The sequence below is a fragment of the Lotus japonicus genome, chromosome 5, assembly GCF_012489685.1.
Source record: "Lotus japonicus ecotype B-129 chromosome 5, LjGifu_v1.2".
Taxonomy (NCBI): Eukaryota; Viridiplantae; Streptophyta; class Magnoliopsida; order Fabales; family Fabaceae; genus Lotus; species Lotus japonicus.
Window position 1 is genome coordinate 64,316,468 of NC_080045.1, and position 25,117 is coordinate 64,341,584.

At 36.1% G+C, this 25,117-nt stretch overlaps 4 protein-coding genes across 6 annotated transcripts; 2 read left to right on the forward strand and 2 right to left on the reverse strand.

The window, feature by feature from the left end:
- Positions 1 to 3,185: 3,185 nt before the first annotated feature.
- On the reverse strand, positions 3,186 to 6,141 carry LOC130720231 (uncharacterized). The gene is made up of 6 exons (XM_057570860.1): positions 5,807 to 6,141; positions 5,530 to 5,735; positions 4,943 to 5,222; positions 4,538 to 4,645; positions 3,915 to 4,159; positions 3,186 to 3,677 (listed from the first exon to the last, which is right to left on the reverse strand). The coding sequence occupies exons 1-6, from the start codon at positions 5,990 to 5,992 to the stop codon at positions 3,566 to 3,568; spliced, it is 1,137 nt and encodes a 378-aa protein (XP_057426843.1). The 5' UTR covers positions 5,993 to 6,141; the 3' UTR covers positions 3,186 to 3,565.
- A 1,239-nt stretch (positions 6,142 to 7,380) lies between these two features.
- LOC130716953 (homeobox protein HAT3.1) lies at positions 7,381 to 15,440 on the forward strand. 3 transcript variants are annotated; one of them, XM_057567017.1, is made up of 10 exons: positions 7,381 to 7,667; positions 7,935 to 7,983; positions 8,286 to 9,649; positions 11,424 to 11,589; positions 11,683 to 11,806; positions 11,891 to 12,003; positions 12,087 to 12,602; positions 12,807 to 13,085; positions 14,362 to 14,451; positions 14,534 to 15,440. In XM_057567017.1, the coding sequence occupies exons 3-10, from the start codon at positions 8,349 to 8,351 to the stop codon at positions 14,843 to 14,845; spliced, it is 2,901 nt and encodes a 966-aa protein (XP_057423000.1). In that variant the 5' UTR covers positions 7,381 to 7,667; positions 7,935 to 7,983; positions 8,286 to 8,348; the 3' UTR covers positions 14,846 to 15,440. The 3 variants fall into 3 exon arrangements, with proteins under 3 accessions (XP_057423000.1, XP_057423002.1, XP_057423001.1); XM_057567019.1 differs by having other exon boundaries at positions 8,293 to 9,649; XM_057567018.1 differs by having other exon boundaries at positions 8,345 to 9,649.
- Positions 15,441 to 16,900: 1,460 nt separating this feature from the next.
- LOC130721132 (TIP41-like protein) lies at positions 16,901 to 19,992 on the forward strand. Its single transcript, XM_057571871.1, has 8 exons — positions 16,901 to 17,080; positions 17,229 to 17,414; positions 17,584 to 17,674; positions 17,770 to 17,880; positions 18,190 to 18,249; positions 18,350 to 18,391; positions 18,593 to 18,721; positions 19,606 to 19,992. Exons 1-8 carry the CDS (start codon positions 16,938 to 16,940, stop codon positions 19,714 to 19,716), a joined length of 873 nt encoding a protein of 290 aa, XP_057427854.1. The 5' UTR covers positions 16,901 to 16,937; the 3' UTR covers positions 19,717 to 19,992.
- An 831-nt stretch (positions 19,993 to 20,823) lies between these two features.
- LOC130721045 (zinc finger protein 4-like) lies at positions 20,824 to 22,149 on the reverse strand. Its single transcript, XM_057571771.1, has one exon. The coding sequence runs from the start codon at positions 21,718 to 21,720 to the stop codon at positions 21,127 to 21,129; it is 594 nt and encodes a 197-aa protein (XP_057427754.1). The 5' UTR covers positions 21,721 to 22,149; the 3' UTR covers positions 20,824 to 21,126.
- Between the last annotated feature and the right edge of the window lie 2,968 nt (positions 22,150 to 25,117).

The following is a 25,117-nucleotide window of genomic DNA, read 5'->3' on the forward strand; positions in this document are numbered from 1 at the left end:
AGGGGAAATGTCTGGATTGTGGAGATGGTGAAAGACCCGGAGAGCAGTGCGAGATGGGTAGTGGCCAATGAGGCGCGTAGCGAGGAGATTGTCTTGGTGTGTGCCGAGTAGGAAATTTTGTGCGTGGATTTGGAGAAGATGAGAACGCGGAATGTGGCCCTATAAGAGGTTCGTGAAGGTGGTAGGAGTGTGATCAACTATGGAAGACGAAGAGCGAGAAGGAAGAAGATAGCATTGTTTGAACTTCTGGGTGAAGTGATGAGACGATTAAAGCATGTCGCTTTGGTGTCTGACAATCATCAATGGAACATAGTCCTTAATCCTTATACAGAGGGCCTGTAAATGGGCGACTAAGTTCAACATACATGTTAAGCGGCGGTTGAAATCCGATTAAATGTGTTTTTTCTTTAAAATACATGGTAGATTGTGGTGGTTAGAAACTATTATAATTTAGTACAATTGTAAATTTTTGTATGTCAATTAATCATCATTATTGCAACAATAATTAGGAGTGTAGCTTTTCCGATCTATAAAAAAAATAGGAGTGTAATTAGGTTGGGGCGGGTCGGATCGAATTTGAAGTATTTATAAGTCCAGACCAATTAAAAAGCCTCAGGTTGGGTTGATTCGCTTTTTTCATTTTTTGTCTTTGGGATCGAACGGAACCAACCCGATGTTGAATGGGTTAGTTTAGAATTTAGATTGAGTGATAGGATTTAAATAAAATAATTTATTTTTACAAACTCTGCACTATATTTAAAATTAAAGATTAAAAAAACAACATGATAAATCAAAAAAAATCAGAATTAAGCATTTATTTAAAGACTAATATAATATTTTCCACTTTTAATTGAAATAATCAACAATATCTTTAATTAATATTTTTCTCATGGACAGTTGTCCAATTTTCATATTTATAATATTTTTTGATATTTTATTGTTGGTTAAAAGAATTATAATGTTTATTACTTTTTCTTGAAATAACAAATTATTAATATCATTGACTAATATTTTGCAGAGAACGTAGTTTCTTAATTTCATATTTTGATTATTTTTGTAGTATTTTTATTTGTTTAAGAATACTAGAATAGTATTATATTATCGCTTTTGACTGAAATAAAAAATAGATTCATTCATTAATATTTCATTATAGAAAGTAGTTTTAATGTTTCATTTTCAAATAATTTTTTGTATTTTTTCTCTTTAAGACTAATATAATATCTATCACGTTTGACTGAAATAATCAATTATATCCTTTATTAATATCTTGTCATGGAAATTAGTTTCAATATTTATTATCTAAATTATATTTTAGAATATTTTAAGACTAATATATTGATAATGTAGATAACGATTGAATACAATTAAAGATTTTAATTTCTTAAATAAGCAAATATTATTGATCATGATAAATACAAATAGCTATTGAAATTCAAACCAACAAGGAAACTTGTATTCTAAAAGGTGGAATAAAATGACCAGATTGAAGCATGAGACCAACTATCCGGGCTATATAAATCCCTGATTGTACTTTCAGTATCTCAACAAAGACAAAACACATAAGGGTATTGACATTGCAGCTACTGAAGATGGCTAAGATTTCCTTCATACCAATTTTCTTTATTGGGCTTCTCTTCACAGGTATACTAAGAAATTTTGTATGTTCACACTCACTTTTATTTTCATCTAATTTTCACATGTTTTCTCTACCCAACTTCCTCTTATTTTTCTATCACATCACAAATCAAGTTTATCATTCATCTCTCAATTGTCTCTTACGGTCATATCTTTCTTTGAGGATGGAGGTCAAATGTGCTTTGAAAGAAAATTTTCTCGTATGATTTTTCTTGAAAATTCAATTTATTAGTACTTGGTGTTCTTTACTCGTTCCAAATTTTGGATGTTCTTAAATTGATATGATGAGCCCCTTATCAAATTCATAACACTATAGATGGTTCAGAATAATTTATATTATAGGTTTTTTTCATGTCAAATTGAAAAGAAACCAATTATTATTGATTTATAGATTGGACTCAAGATATTTCAACTCAACACTTGAACTTGCATTCGATAACCCGACATATATTTTATATTAAAAACTCTTAATATTTCACATTTTATATTCACAATAGTATTTATATTGGTATTTCTTTTTCTCATTTCATTTGATACTCTCACACGACCTAAATAATTAGCATATGTTTTTTTATATATATTTACTTTCCAACTTTGTTAGCATATTGTAGGTTTAAATCTATTGAAAAAATACACAATTATAACTGTTGAAAGATTTAAAAGGGACTCATACATAACATATATTTTTAGATTTAATTTGATTATTGTGAATAATTAAAAACTGTATAAATCGACTATTAGTCAATAATGGTGTGAAAATTGTAATTATGAACAAGGTATAAAAACGTACAGGTAACAATAAACACTTAAAAATATATAACATTTTGTATTTTGTGCTGAAGACTTCTTATCCTTTGCATTTTTTAAAATATTCCAGCTATCACTTGTATTGACTATTTTCTAAAGTTATTTTGGATTTTCTCAGTTGTGGCAGGGACAATTGAACCACAACTTACAAGATGTGAGAAAGTGTTGAGTACAAGTGGCTGCATCCTTACACAATGTCGACAACAATGTTATCCATATCCTCGGGGTGTTGGACAGTGCCTTCCCGATAGAAATTTTAATTATCAATGTGTATGCGTTTATGATTGTCCTGCCAAGATCTAAAATATTTGTAGACCACATGCCTTCACCTTAAAATGATTGTATGAGCAAATAAATTATTTATGAATTGAATACATTTTTACGTTCACAAAAAGTTAAGTTGTGTGTTTCTAACACTTCAATACTGATAAAACCTAAAAAAAATTTAGTTGAAATATGAAGTATTGAAACCATTTTTAATGATAAGATATTAATAAATATTTTAATTATTTTTAATTTTGTTTAAAGGTCATCGATCCCACCATTTAATCCCTCTCTCTCTCTTCCACTAGATTTTTTCCTAGGAAGATTTTAATGAGCTCATTCTCAAGGGTCTTTCTTCAACCAAGTAATGAGGATTTGCTATGCTAGTATTTTTTTTTTCTCTTCTGTCAGGCCTATTTCATGAGAGGACTTGTTATAAAAACTTTATGAACTATGTAAAACTGGGTCAAGACATCAAATGGCAGAAATCAAAAGTATAAAATCAAGACAAACCTAACTAGTAACTTAATTGTTCAGATATAAACTGATAGACAATCTACTCATATCGTGCTGTAGTGAGTCACAACATTTTCATCTTCTATAATACAACAAATGACCCAGCAACAACAAATGCCAAATCCTTCTTATCGCCCTGAGAATTGTTTGTGTCAGGAAAGATTTATTCTTCCATAAGCATCAAACAGTGAAATCTCCTCAGCAGAAGTGACTAGCAATTCGTGTTGAAAGGAAAAATCATCTTGAAGCCACTAGTCGAAACCATTCAAGCAATTTGCTCATTCCCATAGTTCTCAGCTGACGAGATTTGCTCACATTGAACCACCAAAACTGTCGAAACCACTCAAGCAATTTGCTCATTCCCATTGTTCTCAGCATCACTTGTCAAGGATAGCAGTTCCGTCAAATCTACACGGTACTCAAGGCCTCTGAGATAGTGTCCCAACAGCATGCACCTTTAGGGGGAGGTGTCAATAAGTAGTAGTTAGTTTTATTCAGAACAGTAGCACAACAAGGGTATTAATAGCTTCAAAAATTCCAAATCATCTTTCAAGTTCAAGCATATAGTAAATTTTGTATCCCATTACCATTATGATTAACTCCAGGTCCTGAATACTCGTTCTTGCATCATAAAAAATAAATAGAATACATATAGAAACAAGGAACATAATCAAGAGGAGAAAAACACAGACCAAAATAGCAGGCGAGCAAGATAGTCCCTAGTTAATGAAATAACAGGGTGAAACTGAATTGAAGAGTTCTCAACAACCTCCGCACAATCCTCACTCCCAGCATTTGCTGTACCAATTGTTGCATTCTCTGACATAGTTGAAGGTTTAGAATGCATCTTAGGAGAAAGGGTAGCAAGAAGACCGTGGACAACAGAGATGATGATTTCCTTAAGCTCAGGGGATGTAAATTCTGATAGCTGAGCCACCTGCTCATCATGCATATACAAATCCAACTAAATTAACTGAAAGCAGCATATATTTTTCAGACAAAAGCAACAGATATTTTTCTACCAAAACAGAAAACACTAAATTATCACAATACTCAAATATTAAGTTCCCCCTAGTCATTGCATACGAAGTACAGCAATACAACAGTATAATAGTAGAGACAATTTGTCGGTGTTGGTTTTTTTTTTTTTTTTGATAGGCAATTTGTCGGTGTTGGTAATTTTACAAGTAATACATGAAGACAGAGGCTAGTATGACAAATGAACCCAAGATAGAGTTGCACCATGCTCCTTTGTAGCCATTATATAGCATGTACAGAAAAAGAAAACTATGGACGTTTTTGAAAAAGGAAAAACCTGTTCAGGTTGAAGTGATCTCAAGTAATCCAATAAATCATTCTTTTCTTCTCCAACAAACTGTTGCATTTGAAGAGCAGCATTTTTCCTCTTCACTTCATGCAGTTCCTTTAAAATGTGGCCACCAAAAAAGGAAAAGAAACTAAGATGAGAAACGAGTTTATTCTAATAGTGGCTTATTTGCAATTAAGAAACTCGAATGCAGACCAATTATTGCCTAGAGACAAAACAGAGAGCATATCCAACATTATTATAGAATGAAGCATACCACGAGATATGTGACAAGCAAGAATTTAACAATGTCCCATGCAAAATAAATATCATTGACCATTCACTGCGCACCATGAATCCCATGACCCTAGTCTTCTCTAATATCGAGGAAGGATCCATTATTTTACAGTATACCTTTTTCATTGAAGACAAACGAGATTGCAAATTGAGAATATATTGCTGTGCTTCTGAAGATATTTCACCAAGGTCTTGAATATCAACATCCTCATGAACCTTTTCAACTTTGGAAGACAAATTGCTCTTTCTCCCAAAGTCGATTACATTTACACTGTCATGCAGCAATCCTTGTAGGTCCATTGGAGTGCTTTCTGCCTTTGGCTTCTCTAGATCTCTTTCACACATATCAAGGTTTTTTTCAAGACAAAGCCTATATTCAGCATTGCGCAGCGTGTAGCTGCAATACACGAAGAAAGATTTTCATATTCCCTCAAGTTGGATGAAAATTACTTAGTCATGCATGAAAAGAGTAACATTCTTCAGAAATTTTTGGGGGTTTATAAAATATTAACATACATTGTTTCAAATAAATAGCTGTGACGCCAATATTATATTATGTCCCTCCCAGCTTCTCCAAACAACACGTCCATTTATTAAAATAATACTCCTACAACCATAATAACAACCCTGCAGGCTCCATAGAGATAATATACAAATTTTTCTAGTTTATGACATAGACATAGACATGACAGTATGACACTTACCCAGTCATCATTGAAGAAATGAGTAACTTGGAGAGGGGTTCCCACAAGGCCTCAATGACAACATGGAATTGATCAGACGGAAGCAGACCCAACATACCAGATATAGTCCTTTTCATGGCATCTGCTGTTGTTGGCGGAACATCTTTCTGGATGTGGCTCACATCCAGAGGCTCTATCTCTTGTATCAACTCCCTAAGAACTGATTTCTAGAAGAATAACAATCAAATAGTCAAATTCACTATTGTATTTGATAAACATAGTATTGAACATGATGTACCTTGGGTTTGGAGGTGAAATCCCCGAAGGAGGGGGTTGAGGAAGCAAGAACCAGGAAAGGGGGTTTCGATTTTGTAGGGTTTGAGTGGTGGCGGAGAGGAGAGAAAGAGAGGGATGAGGTGGGTGAAGGGCGGAGGTGGAAAAGAGGAAGAGGAAGAGAGGAGAAGAGGGAAAGGGAGGTTGCCATGAAGAACAACCACCAATACACCCACTCTTCCCTTCCCTCTCTTCTCTCTGTCTCTATGTAGCCACAATAATAATAAAACACAGAACAGAAGACAACAAGCGCGGAAAGAGTTGATTTAATTGTGGCTGTGGGTGATAAAAACACACAGAAAACGGGACAAAGAGCTTTGATAAATAAATTTATTTCATTAGCATAGAGCTTTTTTAATAAGCTCCTCTGTCTTAAGGAACCGCTTCATCATAATATAATGTCAAACAACCAATTATTCCGTGTTAAAAAAACAAATTATTCCAAAAGTTCAAATTATTGTGTAATAGTCACATAGATAGTTTTATATTAACATTTTTTTACATTTTGAAATAGTTTATGTAATGATATAGATACTCACATTAGGAATTTTGCTTGGCATGCTAATAGTAGTGGACTTAGCTGGAACATTGTTGCATGAGATGCAGTTGTGAGATCAGAATTAATATGGAGGATTAGAAGTAAACGATTATCGCTTAACTAGTGTGACTTTTCTTAAGCTTACTTGGATGATGTGGGAAGATCCTAGCTACTTAGGGTTTCGATTCTCAACTCTAAATATCTTCGAGCCTTGTCTTTGATGGGTTATAACCTATAAATTTGAGAGTTTTTTTTTGCCCACATTGTTGGTGAAGCATGATGTGGGAGCTAAAATTCCTTCTTTATGGTTCCAAGTTCCGACTTTATTAAGGAAACTCTTCCATTTGGTCCATGGACTAGTCAGATTTAGATAAGCAAACTAATATGGTGAATTTTGTAAATGTCTCTTTAGGGGAGCATGACTCCCTTGAGACTAAAAAAAAAATATGTGATCGTGAATCACATTACTAATTAACGAAGATCCGCTAGAATAACAGACTAAAATGTTTAAATGTGTAATATATTACTCGTTATTTTTAGTGAAGTTATTTTCGTGCCAAATAATCTAATTTTTTTATTTATTCTATTTCTCTCTCCTCTCATTTGAGGTACACAGTGAAAGTTATTTTTTTTAATGAAAACTCTTCCTTATAGCCTAAGACCTAAATACAGTAGAGTGACTGAAGATACGATTCGATTTATACCAATAAGAAAAAAAGACAACAAATACAAGCTAATCTAGTTCACTTAGAAAAGCGGCTGGCAATGAAAAACAGTTGTTGAGAGATACATATTCATTTGATGTGATTTTATAGTTTCAAAGAATTAGTCTCATAACTGTCGGTCGCCATGAAAATATCTTAGAAAAAAAAGGCCCAGACAGAAACACCAATAGAGAGGCCCATACATGGCTCCAAGGTTCAAAGTTGAAAACCCAATTGACCCAAAAAAAAGGTTGAAAACCCAATACGCATAATCATCATGATATATGTATGTTAGTGTAATCTATGGTTGCGACGGTGGCCCAGATTTGCAGGAAGCAGTGTAAACGAAGCACCGCAACTTTCTCTCTTTCGCGCTGCTGAGATTAAAGAAAAAAGAGAAAACAAACAAACAAACACGCCTCAACTCTCTCTCTCTCTCTCTCTCTCTCACCGCATCGCATTAGATCGTAATCCAACGAACCCTTCTTCTTCCTCTTCCTTCACCCTCTCGTCTTCTCTTCCCTTCACCGCCTTGCCTCACCGCGAAGAATTCCATGTTCCTCACTGCAACAACAACAACAACGGTACCTCTTTTTCAACTCCACTTGTCCTTCTATGGCTTCAACTGCTTTTGTTTTACCTTCAATTAACGTTACTTGTTATCCTAGCTTGTCCAAATCAATTTTGTGTTGGGTGAGGGTTCTGTTTCTTTCATTCTTAGCTTTGTAGTATGAATGATACACATGTTGAAAGTGTAGTGCCACTTGTTTTAGTTGGTGATTTGAACTCCTTCTCTTGCTCCATGTTTGAATCTATCTAATTTGCTAATTGGAATTGGTGAATATGTGCAGTGAAGTTAGACAACTTGCATTTCATCGCTATTAACGCCGGTCGCGCCTGGTGAGTTCTGTTCTTCACATTGTTATCTTGGTTGTGCTGCTCAATTTGATTTAATATTAAGTGCATCTTTGGAAATCTTTCTACAATTGATTCAATTATGGGGCGAAACTTCTGTGAGTTGCTTCTGGGTGTCGCGGAAATAATTCTAATGTTAGAGAAGATGATTCAAACATGATATTGCATTAATGTAGATTTTTGCAGTGCTTTTAGCTGAGTATATTCATTTTAACATTTGTTTCCCACTCCACAAGTGAAATTTCAATGTGGAGCATTTAAAAAACTATTAATTGTTTTGTTTGTAGTTATTAGACATACCTTTTGATCATCGTGGTGGATGCTGTGGTCTTGCGTGTTCCTTCAGATCAATGATTAGTTCAACTGGAGAATTGACAAGCCATAACAACAGTAGCATTGAGCACATGGAAACTGAGCAACCTGAATTGTCTGAAAAAACACCTCAGATAGGCTCTGAATGTCTGGACGGTGAACAAAGGGTGCTTGGTACTGTGTCAACCAGTTCTGTTAATAATGAAAATTCAAATCAAGTTTCTGCCAATGTGACCGAGAATTCTGTTTTTCAACTACCAGCAACACCTCAACATTGCTTAGAAAAGAGTGGTCAGACTGTAACAAGTCCACCCCTGGAAGAAAGCACCTTGAAACAAGTTGCTACTAATGTATCTAATGGTAAATCAGAAAACAAATGTCAGACATCCTCTCAAGATGTTCAAAACGAACTTGTGGAAGCAAGTGATGTAATAACTGGCTCTTTTGTTGCGGACCAAACACAATCCATTCCTGCTCAAGTGAATACGAGTTCTGTGAATGAACTATTGGATATTCCTTCCGGAGATGTTGCAGTAGAAGTTGGTTCTGATAGTTTAGAAAAAAAGTCTAAAGGGTGCTTGGTAGACAGCGAACAAAGGGTACTTGGTACTGTGTTAACCAATTCTATTAATGATGGAAATTCAAATCAAGTTTCTGCCAATGTGACCGAGAATTCTGTTATTCAACTGCCAGCACCACCTCAACATTGCTTTGAAAAGAGTGGACAGACTGTAAAAAGTTCATCTCTGGAAGAAAGTACCTTAAAACAAGTCTCCACTAATTTATCTAACAGTAAATCAGAAAACATATGTCAGACATCCTCTCAAGATGTTCAAAACGAACTTGTGGAAACAAGTGATGCAGTAACTGGCTCTGTTGTTGCAGACAAAACACAATCCATTCCTGCTCAAGTGAATACAAGTTCTGTGAATGAACTATTGGATATTCCTTCCAGAGATGTTGCAGAAGAAGTTGGTTCTGATAGTTCAGAAAGGAAGTCTAAAAGCACAACTCCTTCACAATTGAGACATATAGGTAAAAGTAACTCAAAGTTATCGAAAAAGAAGTATATCCTAAGGTCGTTAGGAAGCAGTGACAGAGCTTTGCGGTCCAGGACAAAAGAAAAACCTAAAGCGCCTGAACCAAGTAGTAACTCAGTTGACGTTAATAATGATGGAGTGAAGAAGGAAAAAAGGAGGAAGAAGAAAAAAACAGGAGGGGAGGAAAAGAAGGATCAATTTTATAAAATCAAAGCTCACCTAAGATATTTATTAAACAGAGTAAGCTATGAGCAAAACTTAATTGATGCTTACTCTGGTGACGGCTGGAAAGGATACAGGTTCGTAAATCGTACCATTACTTGTACTTTGTTTAACTTGTAATCTATATTTGGATTTGCATCCTGGTCTATGTTAGATCTTAGCCTCTATTTGATTATATCAATTCTATCGGTTAATTTCTGTGAAACTAAAGTTGAGCTAGATCTGGCATATTCTGACAATTAATGCTCCAGGGACCATGTTTTAAGATATCCTTTAACTAGCCTTTTGCAAGTTGAATGATCACAAGTCTATGGAACAGTATGCTTATGATCTAAATGTAGGCTAGAGAGCTTTTTCCTATTGAATTTGGATAAAACAGTTCAAATGTGATCTTACATATTTGGATTTGACATTGTATTCAGATTATATATGTTATTTTGATCATTAAATTCTTTCCAAAAACAAATATAGGAAACTTAGGGCCTGTTTGATTTATGTTCCCATTTTCAATTTCTGAAACTTGTTTTAAATAATGTTTTAATATCAGATTTGGAAAACATTTAACGAAATCTTTTTGACGTTATAATTTTGGGAAACAAATAACAATTTGTGCTCCCTCTGCCATAAACCATCATGCGCCATTGAACCTCTGTCTTTTGAGTCTCCCTTTTCTTCTCTTTCTCTCTTTGGCAGTTGTTCCACCAGGAGGTGTCCCTTGAAGCTCTGTCACCGGTCTGCGTTGCTAAGCCTTGCGAGTTGAGACCTCCCCACTATCCTGCTGCTCTGCTGCCATTAGATTGTTCTCTAATCACTGCAAGGCCAATGTGACGGGGATGGTTTCAATTTTTACTATTATTTTTGTTTAGGTTGGTACTCCGATTTTGAATTGATCGGGATGATTTCAATCGAGAAGATTACTTTTGCTACAGATTTTCAAAGCATCTTTTATCTGTTTCTGTTTTATGGTTTTTGACGGAGTTTTGAAAACTGTTTCTAAAACTTTGAGCACGGAAACTCTTGCCAAACAAGTGTTTTTCTTTTTTTCAGTTTCACAAACAGAAAACATTTTTTTTAAAATTGAAATCAAACAAGGCCTTAGTTTTAGAAATACCCCACTTGCTTCTTGCCTAGATATTCCAGCTAAAGAATGCTTCAACCGATGCATGGATTCACCTAGGTTGACAATAGTATACCTCCTGAATCTTAGCTATGTAAAAATAGAATTGCAAATGTCTATCACTAAATGCAACCTTGAGGAATTAAAAATATATCTTTAACACTCCATGTGCTTGGGTTTCATTTAATTGTGTCCCTTGCTGTTTTCCCTTCTTACCTTTCTGCCACTAAATCCATGAGGCTTTTTTGTTTAGATTTGAGACTGGCCCGTTGCTCTCAAATCGGCTTAAACCAAAAGCTGTCACTTGAGTACCACCTTCTTATTACAGGATTTAAACAACTGAGCTACTAATTCGGCTCCTCCAAGCTTATCCTGTCGATGCCGCATCTTTTTTGTCTAGTTGAACTAGTTAATTTTACAATATTTTGAGAATACACAATCACTTTGACCTAATGCAGTTTTTATGCTGCATTTAACCATTAGTGAGATCTCTATTTCAGTATTTCTTTCATGATCTAATCTTGTTCTTTTTTGTCATTTTGAGCATATTCTTTGTTTAGACCTTATGCTATGATATTTAGCCATTCTTTTTTTTGCGAGGAGTTTATTTTTTCATGTTGTCTGGTGAACCTAAGGCCTTCTGTAGTTGTTAAATGCCCTAAGCTTGTTTTCATTTTTATTTGCTTTTGGAGTGGATAATTTTTGTCTATTTGTTTGATTGTTTAACTTTGCAGTATGGACAAGTTAAAGCCTGATAAGGAGATTCAACGGGCTAAATCTGAAATTCTTCGACGTAAATTGAAAATTAGGGATCTATTTCAAAACTTGGATTCCTTGTGTGCTGAAGGAAAGTTTCCAGAATCTTTGTTTGATTCTGAGGGAGAGATTGACAGTGAGGATGTAGGTTAATCCTGTATATATTCATTTCTAAATAAGGTATTCAATTTTAAAGGATTTTGGAGTTGTGAATACTTACGTTAGTTTGTGTTGCAGATATTCTGTTCAATTTGCCAGACCAAAGAGTTGAGCACTGATAATGATATAATTCTCTGTGATGGTGCTTGTGACCGTGGATTTCACCAGCACTGCTTGGATCCTCCATTGTTAACTGAAGACAGTAATATCTGATCCACCTGATTGATTGGTCACATTATGCTTCCGTGTTATTTATCATTTATGTATTTACTTGTGTGGTTTACAGTTCCACCTGGCGATGAGGGTTGGTTATGCCCCGGATGTGATTGCAAAGATGACTGCGTTGACCTTCTTAACGACTCCTTAGGAACACGTCTCTCTCTTAGTGACACCTGGGAGGTCAGTGGGCAAACTTGGTCTCTTTTCAATAATTATTTTTTTGGACTTTTTCTCACCTCAGTATGTGCTTGATACATGTTCAGAAGGTTTTTCCTGAAGCAGCAGCTGTTACTGGAAATAATATGGATCAGGGACTTCCTTCTGATGATTCTGATGATGATGATTATAACCCTAATGGTAAAGAGGATGTGGAGGTTGAAGGAGGTGAATCAAGTTCTGATGAATCTGAATATGCTTCTGCTTCTGAGAAATTGGAAGATTCACACCATGAGGATCCATACTTAGGCCTTCCTTCTGAAGATTCAGAGGACAATGATTATGATCCTAGTGCTCCAGATCTTGACAATAAAGTCACAGAAGAAAGTTCAAGCTCTGATTTCACATCTGACTCTGAGGATCTTGCTGCTGCTATTGAGGATAACACGTCCCCTGGACATGTTAAACAGACTAAAAGCAGACAAAAAAGTAAAGTTGGTAAGAACCCATCAATGGTTGATGAAGTGTCATCTTTACGAGAGCCAGAACTTGAGGAAGAGGGTTTCACTCCAGTTTCTGGGAAAAGAAATGTGGAAAGGCTGGACTACAAAAAGCTGTATGATGTAAGTTCCTTCTTGTAGTACACGGTTTAAAATACTACATGATTCTACATGCATGGTCTGCTGACTTTCTTATTTGAAGTAGGGTATGCATTACACTAATGATGCATGGTACATAACAAGTATATGATGAGTTGAAGTCATTCATTGTTCCATTCTCTGTTTTTTTTCCTCTCAATATTTTACACTGCTATGTTATTTTTGTAGGAGACATACAAAAGTGATACTAGTGAAGATGAAGAATGGACTGCCAGTGCCACTCCAAGTAGAAAAAAGAAACTCTGTGGCAAAATGACTCCAGTGTCATCAGATGGAAAGGCCTCAAATAATTCTAGACATACTCCTGAAAGGAACACCCAACAAGATAAAGTTGAAAATACAAATAATTCACCCACTAAATCACTTGAAGGCTGTCTGGAATCTGGCTCAAGGGATAAAAAGCCTAGGTCTTCAACACGTCAAAGACTTGGAGACGTTGTAGTGCAGGTAATGGTGAAGTACCTTCTCAATTTGGTTTCTAAATTTAATCTGTGTTCAGAAAATCTTTCAACCAAGTTTCTAATTTGCCCACTTATCCTGCCATTATCTTTCAATTAAAATTGTGTTCCTCTTGATATATTCAATATACCAATATATATATGCAAAGTTGAACTGCAAAAATGATTTTTTTTTGTTTGGGGAGGGGGTTAATAGGTAAATAAATGATTGCAAAATTTTCCTTAAATGCAGAAAATATATTGGAACAATATTGATTACAATATTTTGTTTTAGTACAAATACCTGGTCCTTTTTATCGGAATACTAGTTATCTTCGCTGATCCAATGCACAGGTCTCAGGTTGGTGTTTTCTGTTTTATGTTATATTATTATTCATTTATAAAAAAATGATATTAATTTTGCAGATGTTATAAAGTAAATTAGTAAAATTTGTTCCAAATAAGAGTGCTGTAATTTGTTTTGCTTAAAGCTTTTTTTTTCAAGTTAGTCTCATTAAATCCTGTTAATTGTATGACAATTTTAGTAGTAATTTCGTATGATTTTGAAAAGCATATAAGGTGATAAACCATTATTTTTATTTTTATTTTGCAAAAGATAAACCATTCATTTGCTAGAAAGAGAAGTTAGGTTCTTATAATAGCAGCTTCGTCCTGATTAGGTTAGTGTTTCAACTTTCATGTAACTATTTTTAAATAATGAGGGGGAATTTGGCCACTTAGAGATTAGAGAATTACTAATGGCATTGATTGAATTAAATTTTCATTTTCATTGGATTTTCAATTTCCATATCTTGAAGTCATAAGAAATGAAAATACTAAAATCTTGAATTTTGAGCACTCAAAAAATGTATTAGTGATTTCTTGAAACTCAATCCAATATTATTATGTATATAGATAGAGAGATAAGAATTGGGTAAAATGTGTTTTCATCCTTGTAAAATTCCCTGAGCACTTGGTGACTAGAACTAGCCTAAGGTGGTTTGGTCATTTGGGAAGACCAATAGATGCTCTAGCGAGAAAGTGGATAAAATGACTGATTGTCTAATTAAAACCATTATTTTTTGTTTGTTGCTTCAAATGGTTTTGGTTTCGATTAATTCATGTAGTTGATCTTTGCTAGTGGGATAAGGCTTGATTGTTGTTTCTGTTTATAAATTTATGCTGCCACATGCTATGGGAAATGTCTTTGCATGCAATTCTTTACAGGAACCACAGACTTCAAAAAACTTGCTTGTAATCCTCAATGACTATTCTTGTATTTTCAGAGACTTCACAAATCTTTTAAAGACAATCAGTATCCGGATCGAGCCACAAAAGAAAGCTTGGCAGAAGAACTGGGGCTCACTTTTTTCCAGGTCATGCCTTTTAGCAATGTTCTTGCAGTGAGCACATTTTTGCTTTCTCCTTTCTGAATTTGCCATTCTTTTTCACTTTCAGGTTGACAAATGGTTTGGCAATGCTCGATGGGGCTTTCGGCGTTCATCGCGTATGGGAGCTAGTCCAGGCGAATATGCTTCGCCACAGGCCACTGGCAGCGGACCTGAAAATACTGGGGAGAGGGAACGCGAATTAGCTTCCCAGGAAGTCGGTGAAGAAAAATTGAAAACCCCCAGTCCTAGAAAAAGGAAGCATTTGTCTGAACCGCAGGCATCTGAAGCACCGCAGATTATTGTTCTTGGCTTAGCAGCATCTCCTGGCTCACCACGGGCTCATGCAGGCAATAAAAAGAAGACAGTGAAAAGGAAATGATGCTTCATTGAGAAATCAACAACCTTAATCTTTTCCTAAGGCAGCATAATTGTAGAATACATCCGTTGATTGAGATCCTCTGAGATGATCACTTCTAATCTTGATGGATTTTGTTTCCATTCTGAAAGGTATTGTTTGTATGTCCAAAAATTAACATTCCATTGTTCATCCAACGTAAGTTAGTTTTAGATTTGCCCCACACATGCAAACACTAAAATTTTTGCCAGTTGTTAGTTTTAGATTTTATTCCCCCATTTACAGAGAGACCTTTTACGGTTTACCTTTATCTGAATGATGTTTTATATGGGGGGGTCTACTAAACACTGCAGAAAAGCAGATAGAAATTTGGGGGAACATTTTTCTTTCTTACCTGGGGATTCATAGCATCATTTTGTATCAACATGCATGTCACCCTAGCCAATGCAGCAACTATTGTTATTTGATCTGTGCCAGCGCCCATCTTGCACCGGTACTAGTTTGATGGTTTAGCATTCAGGGTGGTTGTCTCCTGAAATTGTTTATCTTTTTATTCGGCTATGTAACTGTATTTGAGTAACAGATGGAATGGGAGCATTTTATATTCTTGATTGCTACACTTTATGGTTGTAATGTTTATGATTATAATGTTGAGAAGAGGCTGTTTTGCCGGTCCAGATGCTTGCCTTCTGAGAACTAGCATGCATGCTTATAAAATTGTATGTGGGAGAGCCTACAGGTTGTAGTGAGTAAAAATGTAAAATCTCGCATCACGAGACACATGCTCCCTTCTCAAAACCCTAGCAAAGAGGGGAAACCAACCTTGGGCAGCCATCACAACCATTTTGCAGGTGTAATCCCCCTTGGGAGGTTCTCCCTCCTCTAGTGAGGCTTTTTCTTCTCCCATGATTTTTTTTAAAACCTATTTCCTCATGGTAGGTGTTTTCTCCTTTCTATAAATGATTTCTCTATCACATTAGGTGGTTTAGCTATCCAAATAAGTTAGTTTTTTTTTTCCTTTGGCTTTTTAGTGAGAGTTTCTCCTTTCTTCCCCCCTCCATTGTCTATGCAGCCACCGCCAGATTCCTCCAACTCCCCTTGTGGTCTCTACCTCTGCCCTCATCGTCTCAGCTGCCACCATCTACACTATTGTCGCCACAATCTCCTTCTTCCTCTGAATTCTGTTTTGGTAGTTACTCTACCAAAGTTGTCCTCCCTTTTCATATTCTCAATATGCCATCTTAACTTCGTTTGGTGTCGTTAAAGCCGCAATATTGGCTTTTTTGGAATCTGCACAAGTTGCAACTCTGACAAAGCTGAATGAGTTGTAAAAGTTGAAGCGCTTATTAAAATGAAAGAACTATTTTCGCTTGGAAGTTAGTTTGTTTCATTGTTGAATCTCGTATTTTGAGGGTTTTCGTATGACTTTTAGTATGTTAGCTAATAGTATTAGCTTGAGTAAACATGCATTGTTCGAATTTTATCTATCTTATTGCATTGATGTGTCAGTCTTTGAGATTTTATTCCCACTCAAAGTAAGTGCCGCTAAACAACTTTTTAAGTGTTTAATCCAAACATCTTTGATAAAAAAAGACAGGACTCTAATGAAATTGCCCATATTCAAATTCAAAGATCTTTACATTCTTGTGGATTAGGTAGGCACTTCGTCGGTAAGAAGCCTGTAAGTAAGGTTGAGGTGTAGTATCCCAATTTGACGACTGACTTCACCATAATAACACGGGTCTTTCTAGCGCGCTTATTCCTCACTCACGCGCTTATTCTTGTAAGTAGGGGACACCTATCATCCAAGGCAAAACACACTTAATGAGGCACAACTTTTTTTCATCAACCGAAATAACACTTATTAAACTAATTGCCTAAAAAAAAAAGCCTTTTTTTTTTGGTCAAAGTTGAAAGATGATTCATTAAAACGGCCTCAGCCCAAAAGGATACATCAAGTTATATATATGACAAGTTAATAATTAACATGAAAACGAGGGCCTGACCCGAAAAGCCCAAGTTCTGAAGTTCCGACCCGTTGTCCGCAACTCGGAAACATCTAACGTTTGTCCAAAACAAAACAAAAAAACTCGAACACTCACTCTAACGTAAGACGATGGAATTTGCAGTCGACGAGAACGACCTGAAAGCCGCCGGCGCCGAGCTCTTCGAGGACGGTGGCCGGAAAGGCGTCCGCATCCATGGCTGGCTGATTGAGTCTCGGAGGCACTCCATACTCACCTCATCAAACGTCGAAGAGTGAGTATTCACTATTTCTGCATCACAATTAGCCCTAGTGGGATCCCGTTATTCCGAATTTGAAATTCTAAGATTTGGTTGTTATTGATTTTCTGCAATTGATTTGGTGGAATGAAAATCAGAGCATGTTTTGTTTTGATTGATGCAGGTGGGAACAGAAGCTTCACACGTCTCATTTACCAGAAATGGTTTTTGGAGAAAACACTTTGATTCTAAAGCATTTGAGTAGTGGCACCAAAATTCACTTCAATGCATTTGATGCTCTTCGTGGCTGGAAACAGGAAGCTTTGCCACCGGTTGAAGTTCCTGCAGCAGCTCAATGGAAGTTTAGATGGTAAGGTAGCCAAATTTTGATGCAAAATTGCATTTCTTTCATGTTTTGCAATGGTTATAGATATGTATGACTTAAATCAAATGCTGTTACTATTCTAAGAAATTGCCTTATGATATAAATGACCTTGCTTTTGCTGTTAGCCTCACATTGTTTTGGGAAAAATGTGCAGCAAGCCTTCTGAACAAGTGATACTAGACTACGACTATACATTTACAACACCTTATTGTGGAAGTGGCACTATTGAGATTGATAAAGATCTGGTATGCATACAATGATTTGTGAATAAAAATATGGAAAGTCCCGTTGATGTTTTTGCCTATGCTATTATTCAAGGTATTTAATTTTTGTGTGGTAGAATGCGAGCGAGATTTCTGAGGAAACTAGCAATCTTCATTGGGAAGACTGCAAGGAACAAATTGACTTGGTTTCATTGGCGTCGAAAGAGCCTATACTTTTCTATGATGAGGTGGGTAGTGAGTACCTTAGTGAATAAAGAAATTTTTCTTTGGTATTGTTCATGAAAAAGACACTCAAGTAAAAGAACGACAAAGCATATAACTAAGTAAATCCCCATCAGCTCTTTACTATTGTGCTCTATTTTATAGAAATTGACCCTGCTATCTGCCCAAGTGAAATCTGCCATATATTAATATATTCCATTACCAAAATAGATGCATTCATGTTTAATTGTCTGAATGTCTGACCTATAGTAGATTGTCCATATTTCTCTTGATGGAATTTACTTTTAATCACAATGAATCCTCGTCATGAACAGGTGGTACTATATGAGGATGAACTTGCTGATAATGGAGTATCACTTCTTACCGTAAAAGTGGTAATCACAAATTTGGTTTCTTCTGTTAATAGGGGGTTCATTTTTCCTTTTGCAAAATATGATTGCCAATGACTAATGATGTCACTTTTTGCTTTTATAGAGAGTCATGCCAAGTTCTTGGTTTCTTCTCTTGCGATTCTGGGTGAGTGGCTCCCTCTTCTGTCTTTATGTACCAAATTAGTAAATTTCTTCATGAAGTTCATATAAGATGCTGAAGTTATTGCTAAGGATAATGCTCCTGACAGACTTGGATATTAGTGTCAACTGTGTCAGCGTGTTTACTTGCTTGACACCATTTTCACTAAGCTTGTAAATTTTACTGGTTGATCTGGTACTAATGCAGCTTAGAGTAGACGGAGTGTTGATTCGACTGAGAGATACACGTATGCACTGTGTATTTGGTGGAAGCACAAATCCCGTTATTCTTAGAGAGAGTTGCTGGAGAGAATCTACATTTCAAGCTTTGTCTGCGGTAAGTCTGTTACATGCATCACTTGCTATGTTCTTTAAATAAATTCTGAATGGTATAAAAAGTAAGAAGAAAGTAGGTGGATGCTTGTCTACTGCTCTCTATATGCTTGTTAGTGTATCGTAATGATTTTAGGGATTGTTTTGGACCAACTGTTATTATGCATGGGTTTTGCTTGTTGTGTAAGATCAGGGATGTAGCAAGTGTTATTAGTTTCTGGGTTAGCACTACTGAAGCTTCTTCTATATCTGAAGTTCAAATAGGAATAACACAGTACTCTTAGGTAACAGGAATAGTTAAGACTTACTGTTATGAGAGAACCATTGATTTTCATTTGGCTTCAGATTGAGTTACTATAAGAACCAGTGCCAAAGAAGAAATGAAAGTTAATTTATTGAAGAAAATCTGCTAAAACTCCTGGATCTTTCGGAGGTCTGGGTCTCACCCTTGTTCCCATCTTGCAAATGATTTCCCACTCTCTCTAACTGTTATTTATAGTATTCACTCTCTCACTCTCTAACTAACTATGGGTACTTATCAATACTCCCATCTTGGGCATTCTCCTTGTCCCCAAGGTTAAGGGTGTAAATTTTAAAACAAATTTCACCAGGGTCCCATTAATGTTCTTCAATACCTACACATTTCACCAGGGTCCCATTAATCTTGGTCAACCCTTGCTCTTTTTGTCTGGACCAAATCTCCTTGTTAGTGGATTGGGCTAGGGTCGATTTGTTCAGCAACTGTTTTCCTTTTATCCTTTTCTTGCTCGTAGTTTTCTTTGAAATTTGCATAGTTGCTTTGGCTGAGCAATCATATACTATTGTACTCACAGTTTAGTATTGAAACATGTTTCTAATTATACTTGACTGTCTGTTTGATTGTTGCAGAAAGGGACCCCTTTTGATCCTGCTGTGTATAATGATCCAAGCATTATCAGCCAGAGGCTCCCCATTGTCAAGCAGATGACCCAAAATCTTGTAATTTCTCCTAAGTTATAGGGCTGTATATTCCCTTAATGCAGAAAGTGAAATTGATCAATTACTACTATCTTGTTCATATTTTATTGAGACCTTATCCTGGTTGTTGACACCATCATTACTTCTTATGACTTAAACTATGTGATCGGAAGTGGGAGATTAAAATGAGGTGGAGGTACTGATAGAGTGTCTAAAAATTGAAGTCGAAACCAGAATTCTTCACATCCTGTAGTTTGTTGAGGAAACACTGTTTTTAAATCTACTGAAATGCCTTGGGCAGATATCACTTGCCACCCATTTACGTCGTTATTTCAGAGAAAATCATGGCAATACATAGCAATGTCATCGATAGCTTTACCAAATTATGAGTATCTCGTACTCTTGAAACATTTACATTGTGTTCAATTCATGTTTAAAATTGTTAGAGATACATTTTTTTCCCCCACAAGCTATTTCAAGTAGGTTTTTTTGCTTCTCTTAACCTGAAAATTTATTAGGTTTTCAAACACAATTTTCTTCTGCGTATATTTGACAATGGTCACCTAATTTTTTAATTGTGAACACTGCTATGACTAGAGAAAGCCTGTTAAAAGATGAATAGAAACAATGCAACTTCTGAAGTAAATCGCAATTTTTTGTTCTCTGCAGAGGAACAATAGTATCATCAGCTCATGGGACTGGAAAAGTTATCAGTGCCGTGATTTTAGGGGGAATTTTATTTTTGGCAAGTTAGGCTCACATGTTCCATGCTATAAACTGTCAATTGAATGTAGGCTATGTTTATGCAAAGTACTGAGTAATCTATACTTCCATAACACTAAAGTTCTTCCGAGTTTAGAATTGAAGCTTTACATATGTTGGAATCATCCCATCCTGAAAGTGCATAGCGCCCATAGTGTTATGTGGTAGTCCTCGCTAGTAAAATTTCAGCCTTTTCCCAATTGAGTAATTGTATGTTTGGTTTGGCGTTGATGTAACGTTAACATGATTTTACGTCTATCAAGGTATAACGGAGAAACTAGTATTTGTATGTTGAGTTTAATGTGTATTGGAGAAACATGATTTTGCCACATCGAGTTCAACATGGATCTACGTTGAGTTCAATGAAAATTCAAACATACACTAAGATGTTTAACAGGACATGTAGGAAGAAAATCAGATTTTTTACAAAGAGAAGCAAATTCTCCTTTTTATGTTAGTCACATGCTTAGTGAGCACTGCACATTAGGAATTATTTCAAGCATCAAGGAAATAAAACAGATACCCAGGGTGTTACAAATTGGGTTTTATGGTGCTAAACATGTAGTCATGTATAGACAATGAAAGTAATAAATCTGCTACCATCACTATGCAGTACTATCATCTGAGTTATTCAGTCTCTTCTTCCAGGCCTAGTGATATCAGAAACTCCAAGCTGAGACCAAAATTCTATCAGAGTCTGAGGTCTAAATCAAGCTTGAGTGGCTCCTGTGGTGGCTCGGGCTGTTGTAGAACCATACGAAAGCTCCCTGGCCACACCAGATCCGTTTGATCCTCGGCCGCGAAAGGTGTACACGGCATTCCAATCCCTGCTGCTGCATATGCTTCATGAAAGCTTGGTGCCACCACAGTTCCACCTCTGCATGGCTTGTGCACGAGTGAATGGGGCTGGACACCAAGTGTTCGAAGCATGGGAGTGTTCATGGGCAAGCCCATTAGCGCCATCGTCCTCTGAGATTGATATCTCCTGGCAGCACCTCTTTCCCTTTTGTGAGCATTCTGATGACCTCCTAATGCTTGTGAACTGAAGAACTTCCTCCTGCAGAAGTTGCATGAAAAAACTTTGGCAGTAGGTGGTGGTGGTGGTCTTGATTGTGATTCAGCATCTCCTTCTGTTGAGAGTGAACTTCCTCCTCCTAAGCTCAGGTTCAACCACTCTTCTGGATTATCATCTTCTCTTCCATCATTGTTGCTATCTGTGCTCATCCCTTCACTAGCTTGTTCCTTGTTTGTTGTAACAATTGTTTCATTTTCCTTGATCATCATTTCAATTTCCCTCTCAGAGTGATCAGAGGAAGTTGAATAGATGTGAAAAGGCTTATTGGAATCCTTTTAAAGTTTAATCAAAAGCAGAAAAACTAGGACATGGGTATCATATCAGAGAGTGTAAATGTATTGTAATGGAAGTGGTGAAGGGATGTTTTTTTATTTCATGTCATCCCAATCAGTTACCCCACCTAGTGATGCTTGGTGCTGGAGGGAACAATGCTTATGTCATCCTCCTTTCAAGCTTAGGATTCCCCACTATAATTTTTTCTCCTTTCCTCTTCTCTCCTTGCATAGTTCTAAGTTCCTAACCTTTATTGGGATATCTTAGGAATAGGCGAATAGCTAACGAAATATAAGGTTGACAATACTAAATCTTTTTCCATCAGCTGTCAAAATCAAATCTCACAAATTTATTTGAACTGCCTGCCATATATGCTTCTTACCCCATCATGTAACAAACCTATCTGCTATGTTTTTTTTTCCTGAGTAGGATGAATGGATATGATGGGATTTCAAGATGGAGTCTTCATGTTTATCCACTTTAGCCACTGGAATATGAACTTATTTGTTTACTTCCCACCTTTTGTATTCCACTTGTGATAGTGAAAGTAGGACCTGACTTGTGAGCTCAGGCATATTATAAGGTAGGGTTGGATTAGCTTTCCATTGCCGACATTTGAATTGATGTTTTGTGGGGGAGAAGGGTACCCTCTCCTTGATTGATTGTTTCCAATAATGGTGATGAAAAGTTGGAAGCAACATAACATGTTCTGTTTGCTATTTTAGATTAGTTTTCCCTGACGAGCCAGATCCTCTGCTAGGCGTTTTCTTGTGGGGGTTTATTGGTGTTCCTCTTCAAACTTGAAGTGGGCAATGAAAACTTTGTTTGAATACCTGTTGGCACTCTGCAATACATTAGCACTTATTTTGAATGAAACTATTCTTATAGATTGAGATGAGAGTCTGCTCACATTATACTCAACTTGTATTCAAACACACACACGTAGTATACGTACAATGGGAGAATTGCATTAAGGACCCAATTACACTTAGTTTATCTTTTTCAATGGTCCTGGATGAAGCCACTTGTACTTTGTCTTTCCCTCGTTAAAGGAGGGAAAATTCCACAATTCCCTTGTTATGTAAAGTTGGTTCTCCACACACTTCCCTCTCTGAAACAGACCATGGAAAAAGACACCACATCAAGTCTCCAACCAATCACAACTCTGCTTTGTGGAGTTTAAGTTGGAGATAGAAAGTGCTTGGTCATGCATTGCATAACAGCAAATTCAAGGAACAGAGTCAAGACTTTTGGGATCAACTAGGGGTTGCCATAGATAGATATTTCTAGTTTTAGTTCCTTATGGATTTACTTTGATTTTTTTTGTCAAATAATTTTGTGGTTTAAACAAAAATAGATCCTACATGAATTGATTAAACAAGATTGTTTTATACATGAATGGAGGTCCAACAAGATCAAAGTACAAATATTGCATAAAGAAAAAGATAAGATAGATGCGTCTGCATAATCTTCACCAAATAGATAAGGGTAAAAAGAAGGTCCATTAATCATGACGTGATCAATGATAATCAAATTACTATTACGATTTCCATGGATAGTTGCTCCAGATGCTGGAAGATAGAGCTGAATAGAATGGCACATTCTTCCGGGTCCTTATGATCAGTTCTACATGATTAGGCCAAAACTAGGAATGTTCCTGCACCACTCACGTTATGATTAGGAATAGGAATATATCAAACCGCTCATAGGATCTATGGACTAGCCTACGTCATACCGAAATAAGTATTAATCAATAAACAAATTTATAAGGTCAATAAATTTTTTGAAAGACCATTTAGTTGAGTATCTAAACTCAGGCCATCAAAGGTTGCCTATGTGGCCGCGAGCAACAACCGATGTAAGAGGTAGGAGTTTCATTCAACTATTGGACTTGGAATGAGCCAAAGTTAAAATTTATTTGCTTGCAGTGGCTGATTTTGGGGCTTAGGGTTTTTGTACTCTCTTTCACGGAGAAGCTAGCCTCTCATGCTTCAGCTAAAATCAATTCTAGTGTTGAAATCGATTCTGAAAATAGAGGATCCAAACATCTTAAATTGGCTAGCTCTCCACATTTGACGGCCACCAAACTTGATTCTAGAACTCTACGACGCGAATCCAAACATTATTAAAAAACATAAGTCCAAAAGTTGCAATTTGTTGGTTTCTGTTTGATTTCTAGCCATGCATATGCCTCTTGAGCTTTGTGATTTTATTATTTCATGCTATTCTATGTGAATCATTCCTCCTCTATGGTTAGAGCCTTTTAAATTTTAATCCTAGTAGGATATTGTCTAAATATATTTATCCAAACAATTACTTGTTGCCAGCTAAAATTTTATTTGATATGCCCTATGAAATCAATATTTTGACAAGGACTGAAATTTCCACATGCAAGAACTTGGAAGTTTGGTTAGTTTGTAGGGTCCGAAAGTGAGAAAATTTGAGTTTGGAACTAGTGCCCTTTGTCTTGGCTCTAGGACTAAGCTTAGAGGTTGAAAGTTTGCCAAGCAAGTGGGGCTATCATACAATGTTCGGTTCTTATTAGTGAAGTTTGTGACTGCTCATGCTTAATAATTGATAACAGAAAAATCTGCTCTTTGAATCGAAAAGCGTGGTGCTCTTTGTGTGTAACATCTCTATCGTGATGATTTGCAAGGTGGGGTGACAGTGGCTATCTAGCATGGGTATTTATGTGGCTATGAATTCGGCTTGAAGTTTGAAAAGGAAGAAGCTGAGCCTATGATCATGTGACATTACTAAGTTAGATTTCTGTTAGCCATATTAGCTTTTAATAGCATCCCATAACAACAGTGACAAAATTTGGCTAATATATTAGAGGGATTTAAACCATTGCAAAAACTTTTAGCATAGGGTTTAAACCCGATGAATGATTATATCCATAGCTAAAAATAAGCACTTCCCAATTTTTTTTTATTCTTAGGGAAGTGCTTATTATATCAATGCAAAAATGATGCGTACTAGTAGTCAGCAGAAGGAGCTGCAAGGTATACTTACTTTAAGCGAAAAAATTAATTTCATTTTTTTCAAAAAAATTCTTGTTAAGATTTTACTTCTAAACTGTTTAGATTTATGTTAACTGAACCTCTTTACAATTTCTAGCAAAATCAATATATGCTGGTCTGTTTTCTTCCCCAACGCCAATGAACATCCCCTCCAGTCCACACACAATTAAATACAATACTAGTATTTCTCATTAGAAGTGCTTAATATCACATTCTTAGCCTCTTAGGCACTCTTTTCAAAAATGTTTATTCTTATTAGTTGAAACTAATATTAGTTAGGGAATAAAACACACCACACTAAGTGGAAACT

Bases quoted from the DNA above. Each gene is read 5' to 3' on its own strand.
- LOC130720231 (XM_057570860.1), bottom strand. From the start codon at position 5,992: ATGGCAACCTCCCTTTCCCTCTTCTCCTCTCTTCCTCTTCCTCTTTTC. The intron at 4,646-4,942 runs GTATACTGTAAA...CACATTTTAAAG, and splicing joins GTTTGTCTTCAATGAAAAAG to GAACTGCATGAAGTGAAGAG. The intron at 3,678-3,914 runs GTCTGTGTTTTT...CTCCCCCTAAAG, and splicing joins CTTGCTCGCCTGCTATTTTG to GTGCATGCTGTTGGGACACT.
- LOC130721045 (XM_057571771.1), bottom strand. From the start codon at position 21,720: ATGATGATCAAGGAAAATGAAACAATTGTTACAACAAACAAGGAACAA.
- LOC130721132 (XM_057571871.1), top strand. From the start codon at position 16,938: ATGGAATTTGCAGTCGACGAGAACGACCTGAAAGCCGCCGGCGCCGAG. The intron at 17,415-17,583 runs GTAAGGTAGCCA...AAAAATGTGCAG, and splicing joins GCTCAATGGAAGTTTAGATG to CAAGCCTTCTGAACAAGTGA. The intron at 18,250-18,349 runs GTAATCACAAAT...TTGCTTTTATAG, and splicing joins CACTTCTTACCGTAAAAGTG to AGAGTCATGCCAAGTTCTTG.
- LOC130716953 (XM_057567017.1), top strand. From the start codon at position 8,349: ATGATTAGTTCAACTGGAGAATTGACAAGCCATAACAACAGTAGCATT. The intron at 12,004-12,086 runs GTCAGTGGGCAA...ATACATGTTCAG, and splicing joins CTCTTAGTGACACCTGGGAG to AAGGTTTTTCCTGAAGCAGC. The intron at 14,452-14,533 runs GTCATGCCTTTT...TTTCACTTTCAG, and splicing joins TGGGGCTCACTTTTTTCCAG to GTTGACAAATGGTTTGGCAA.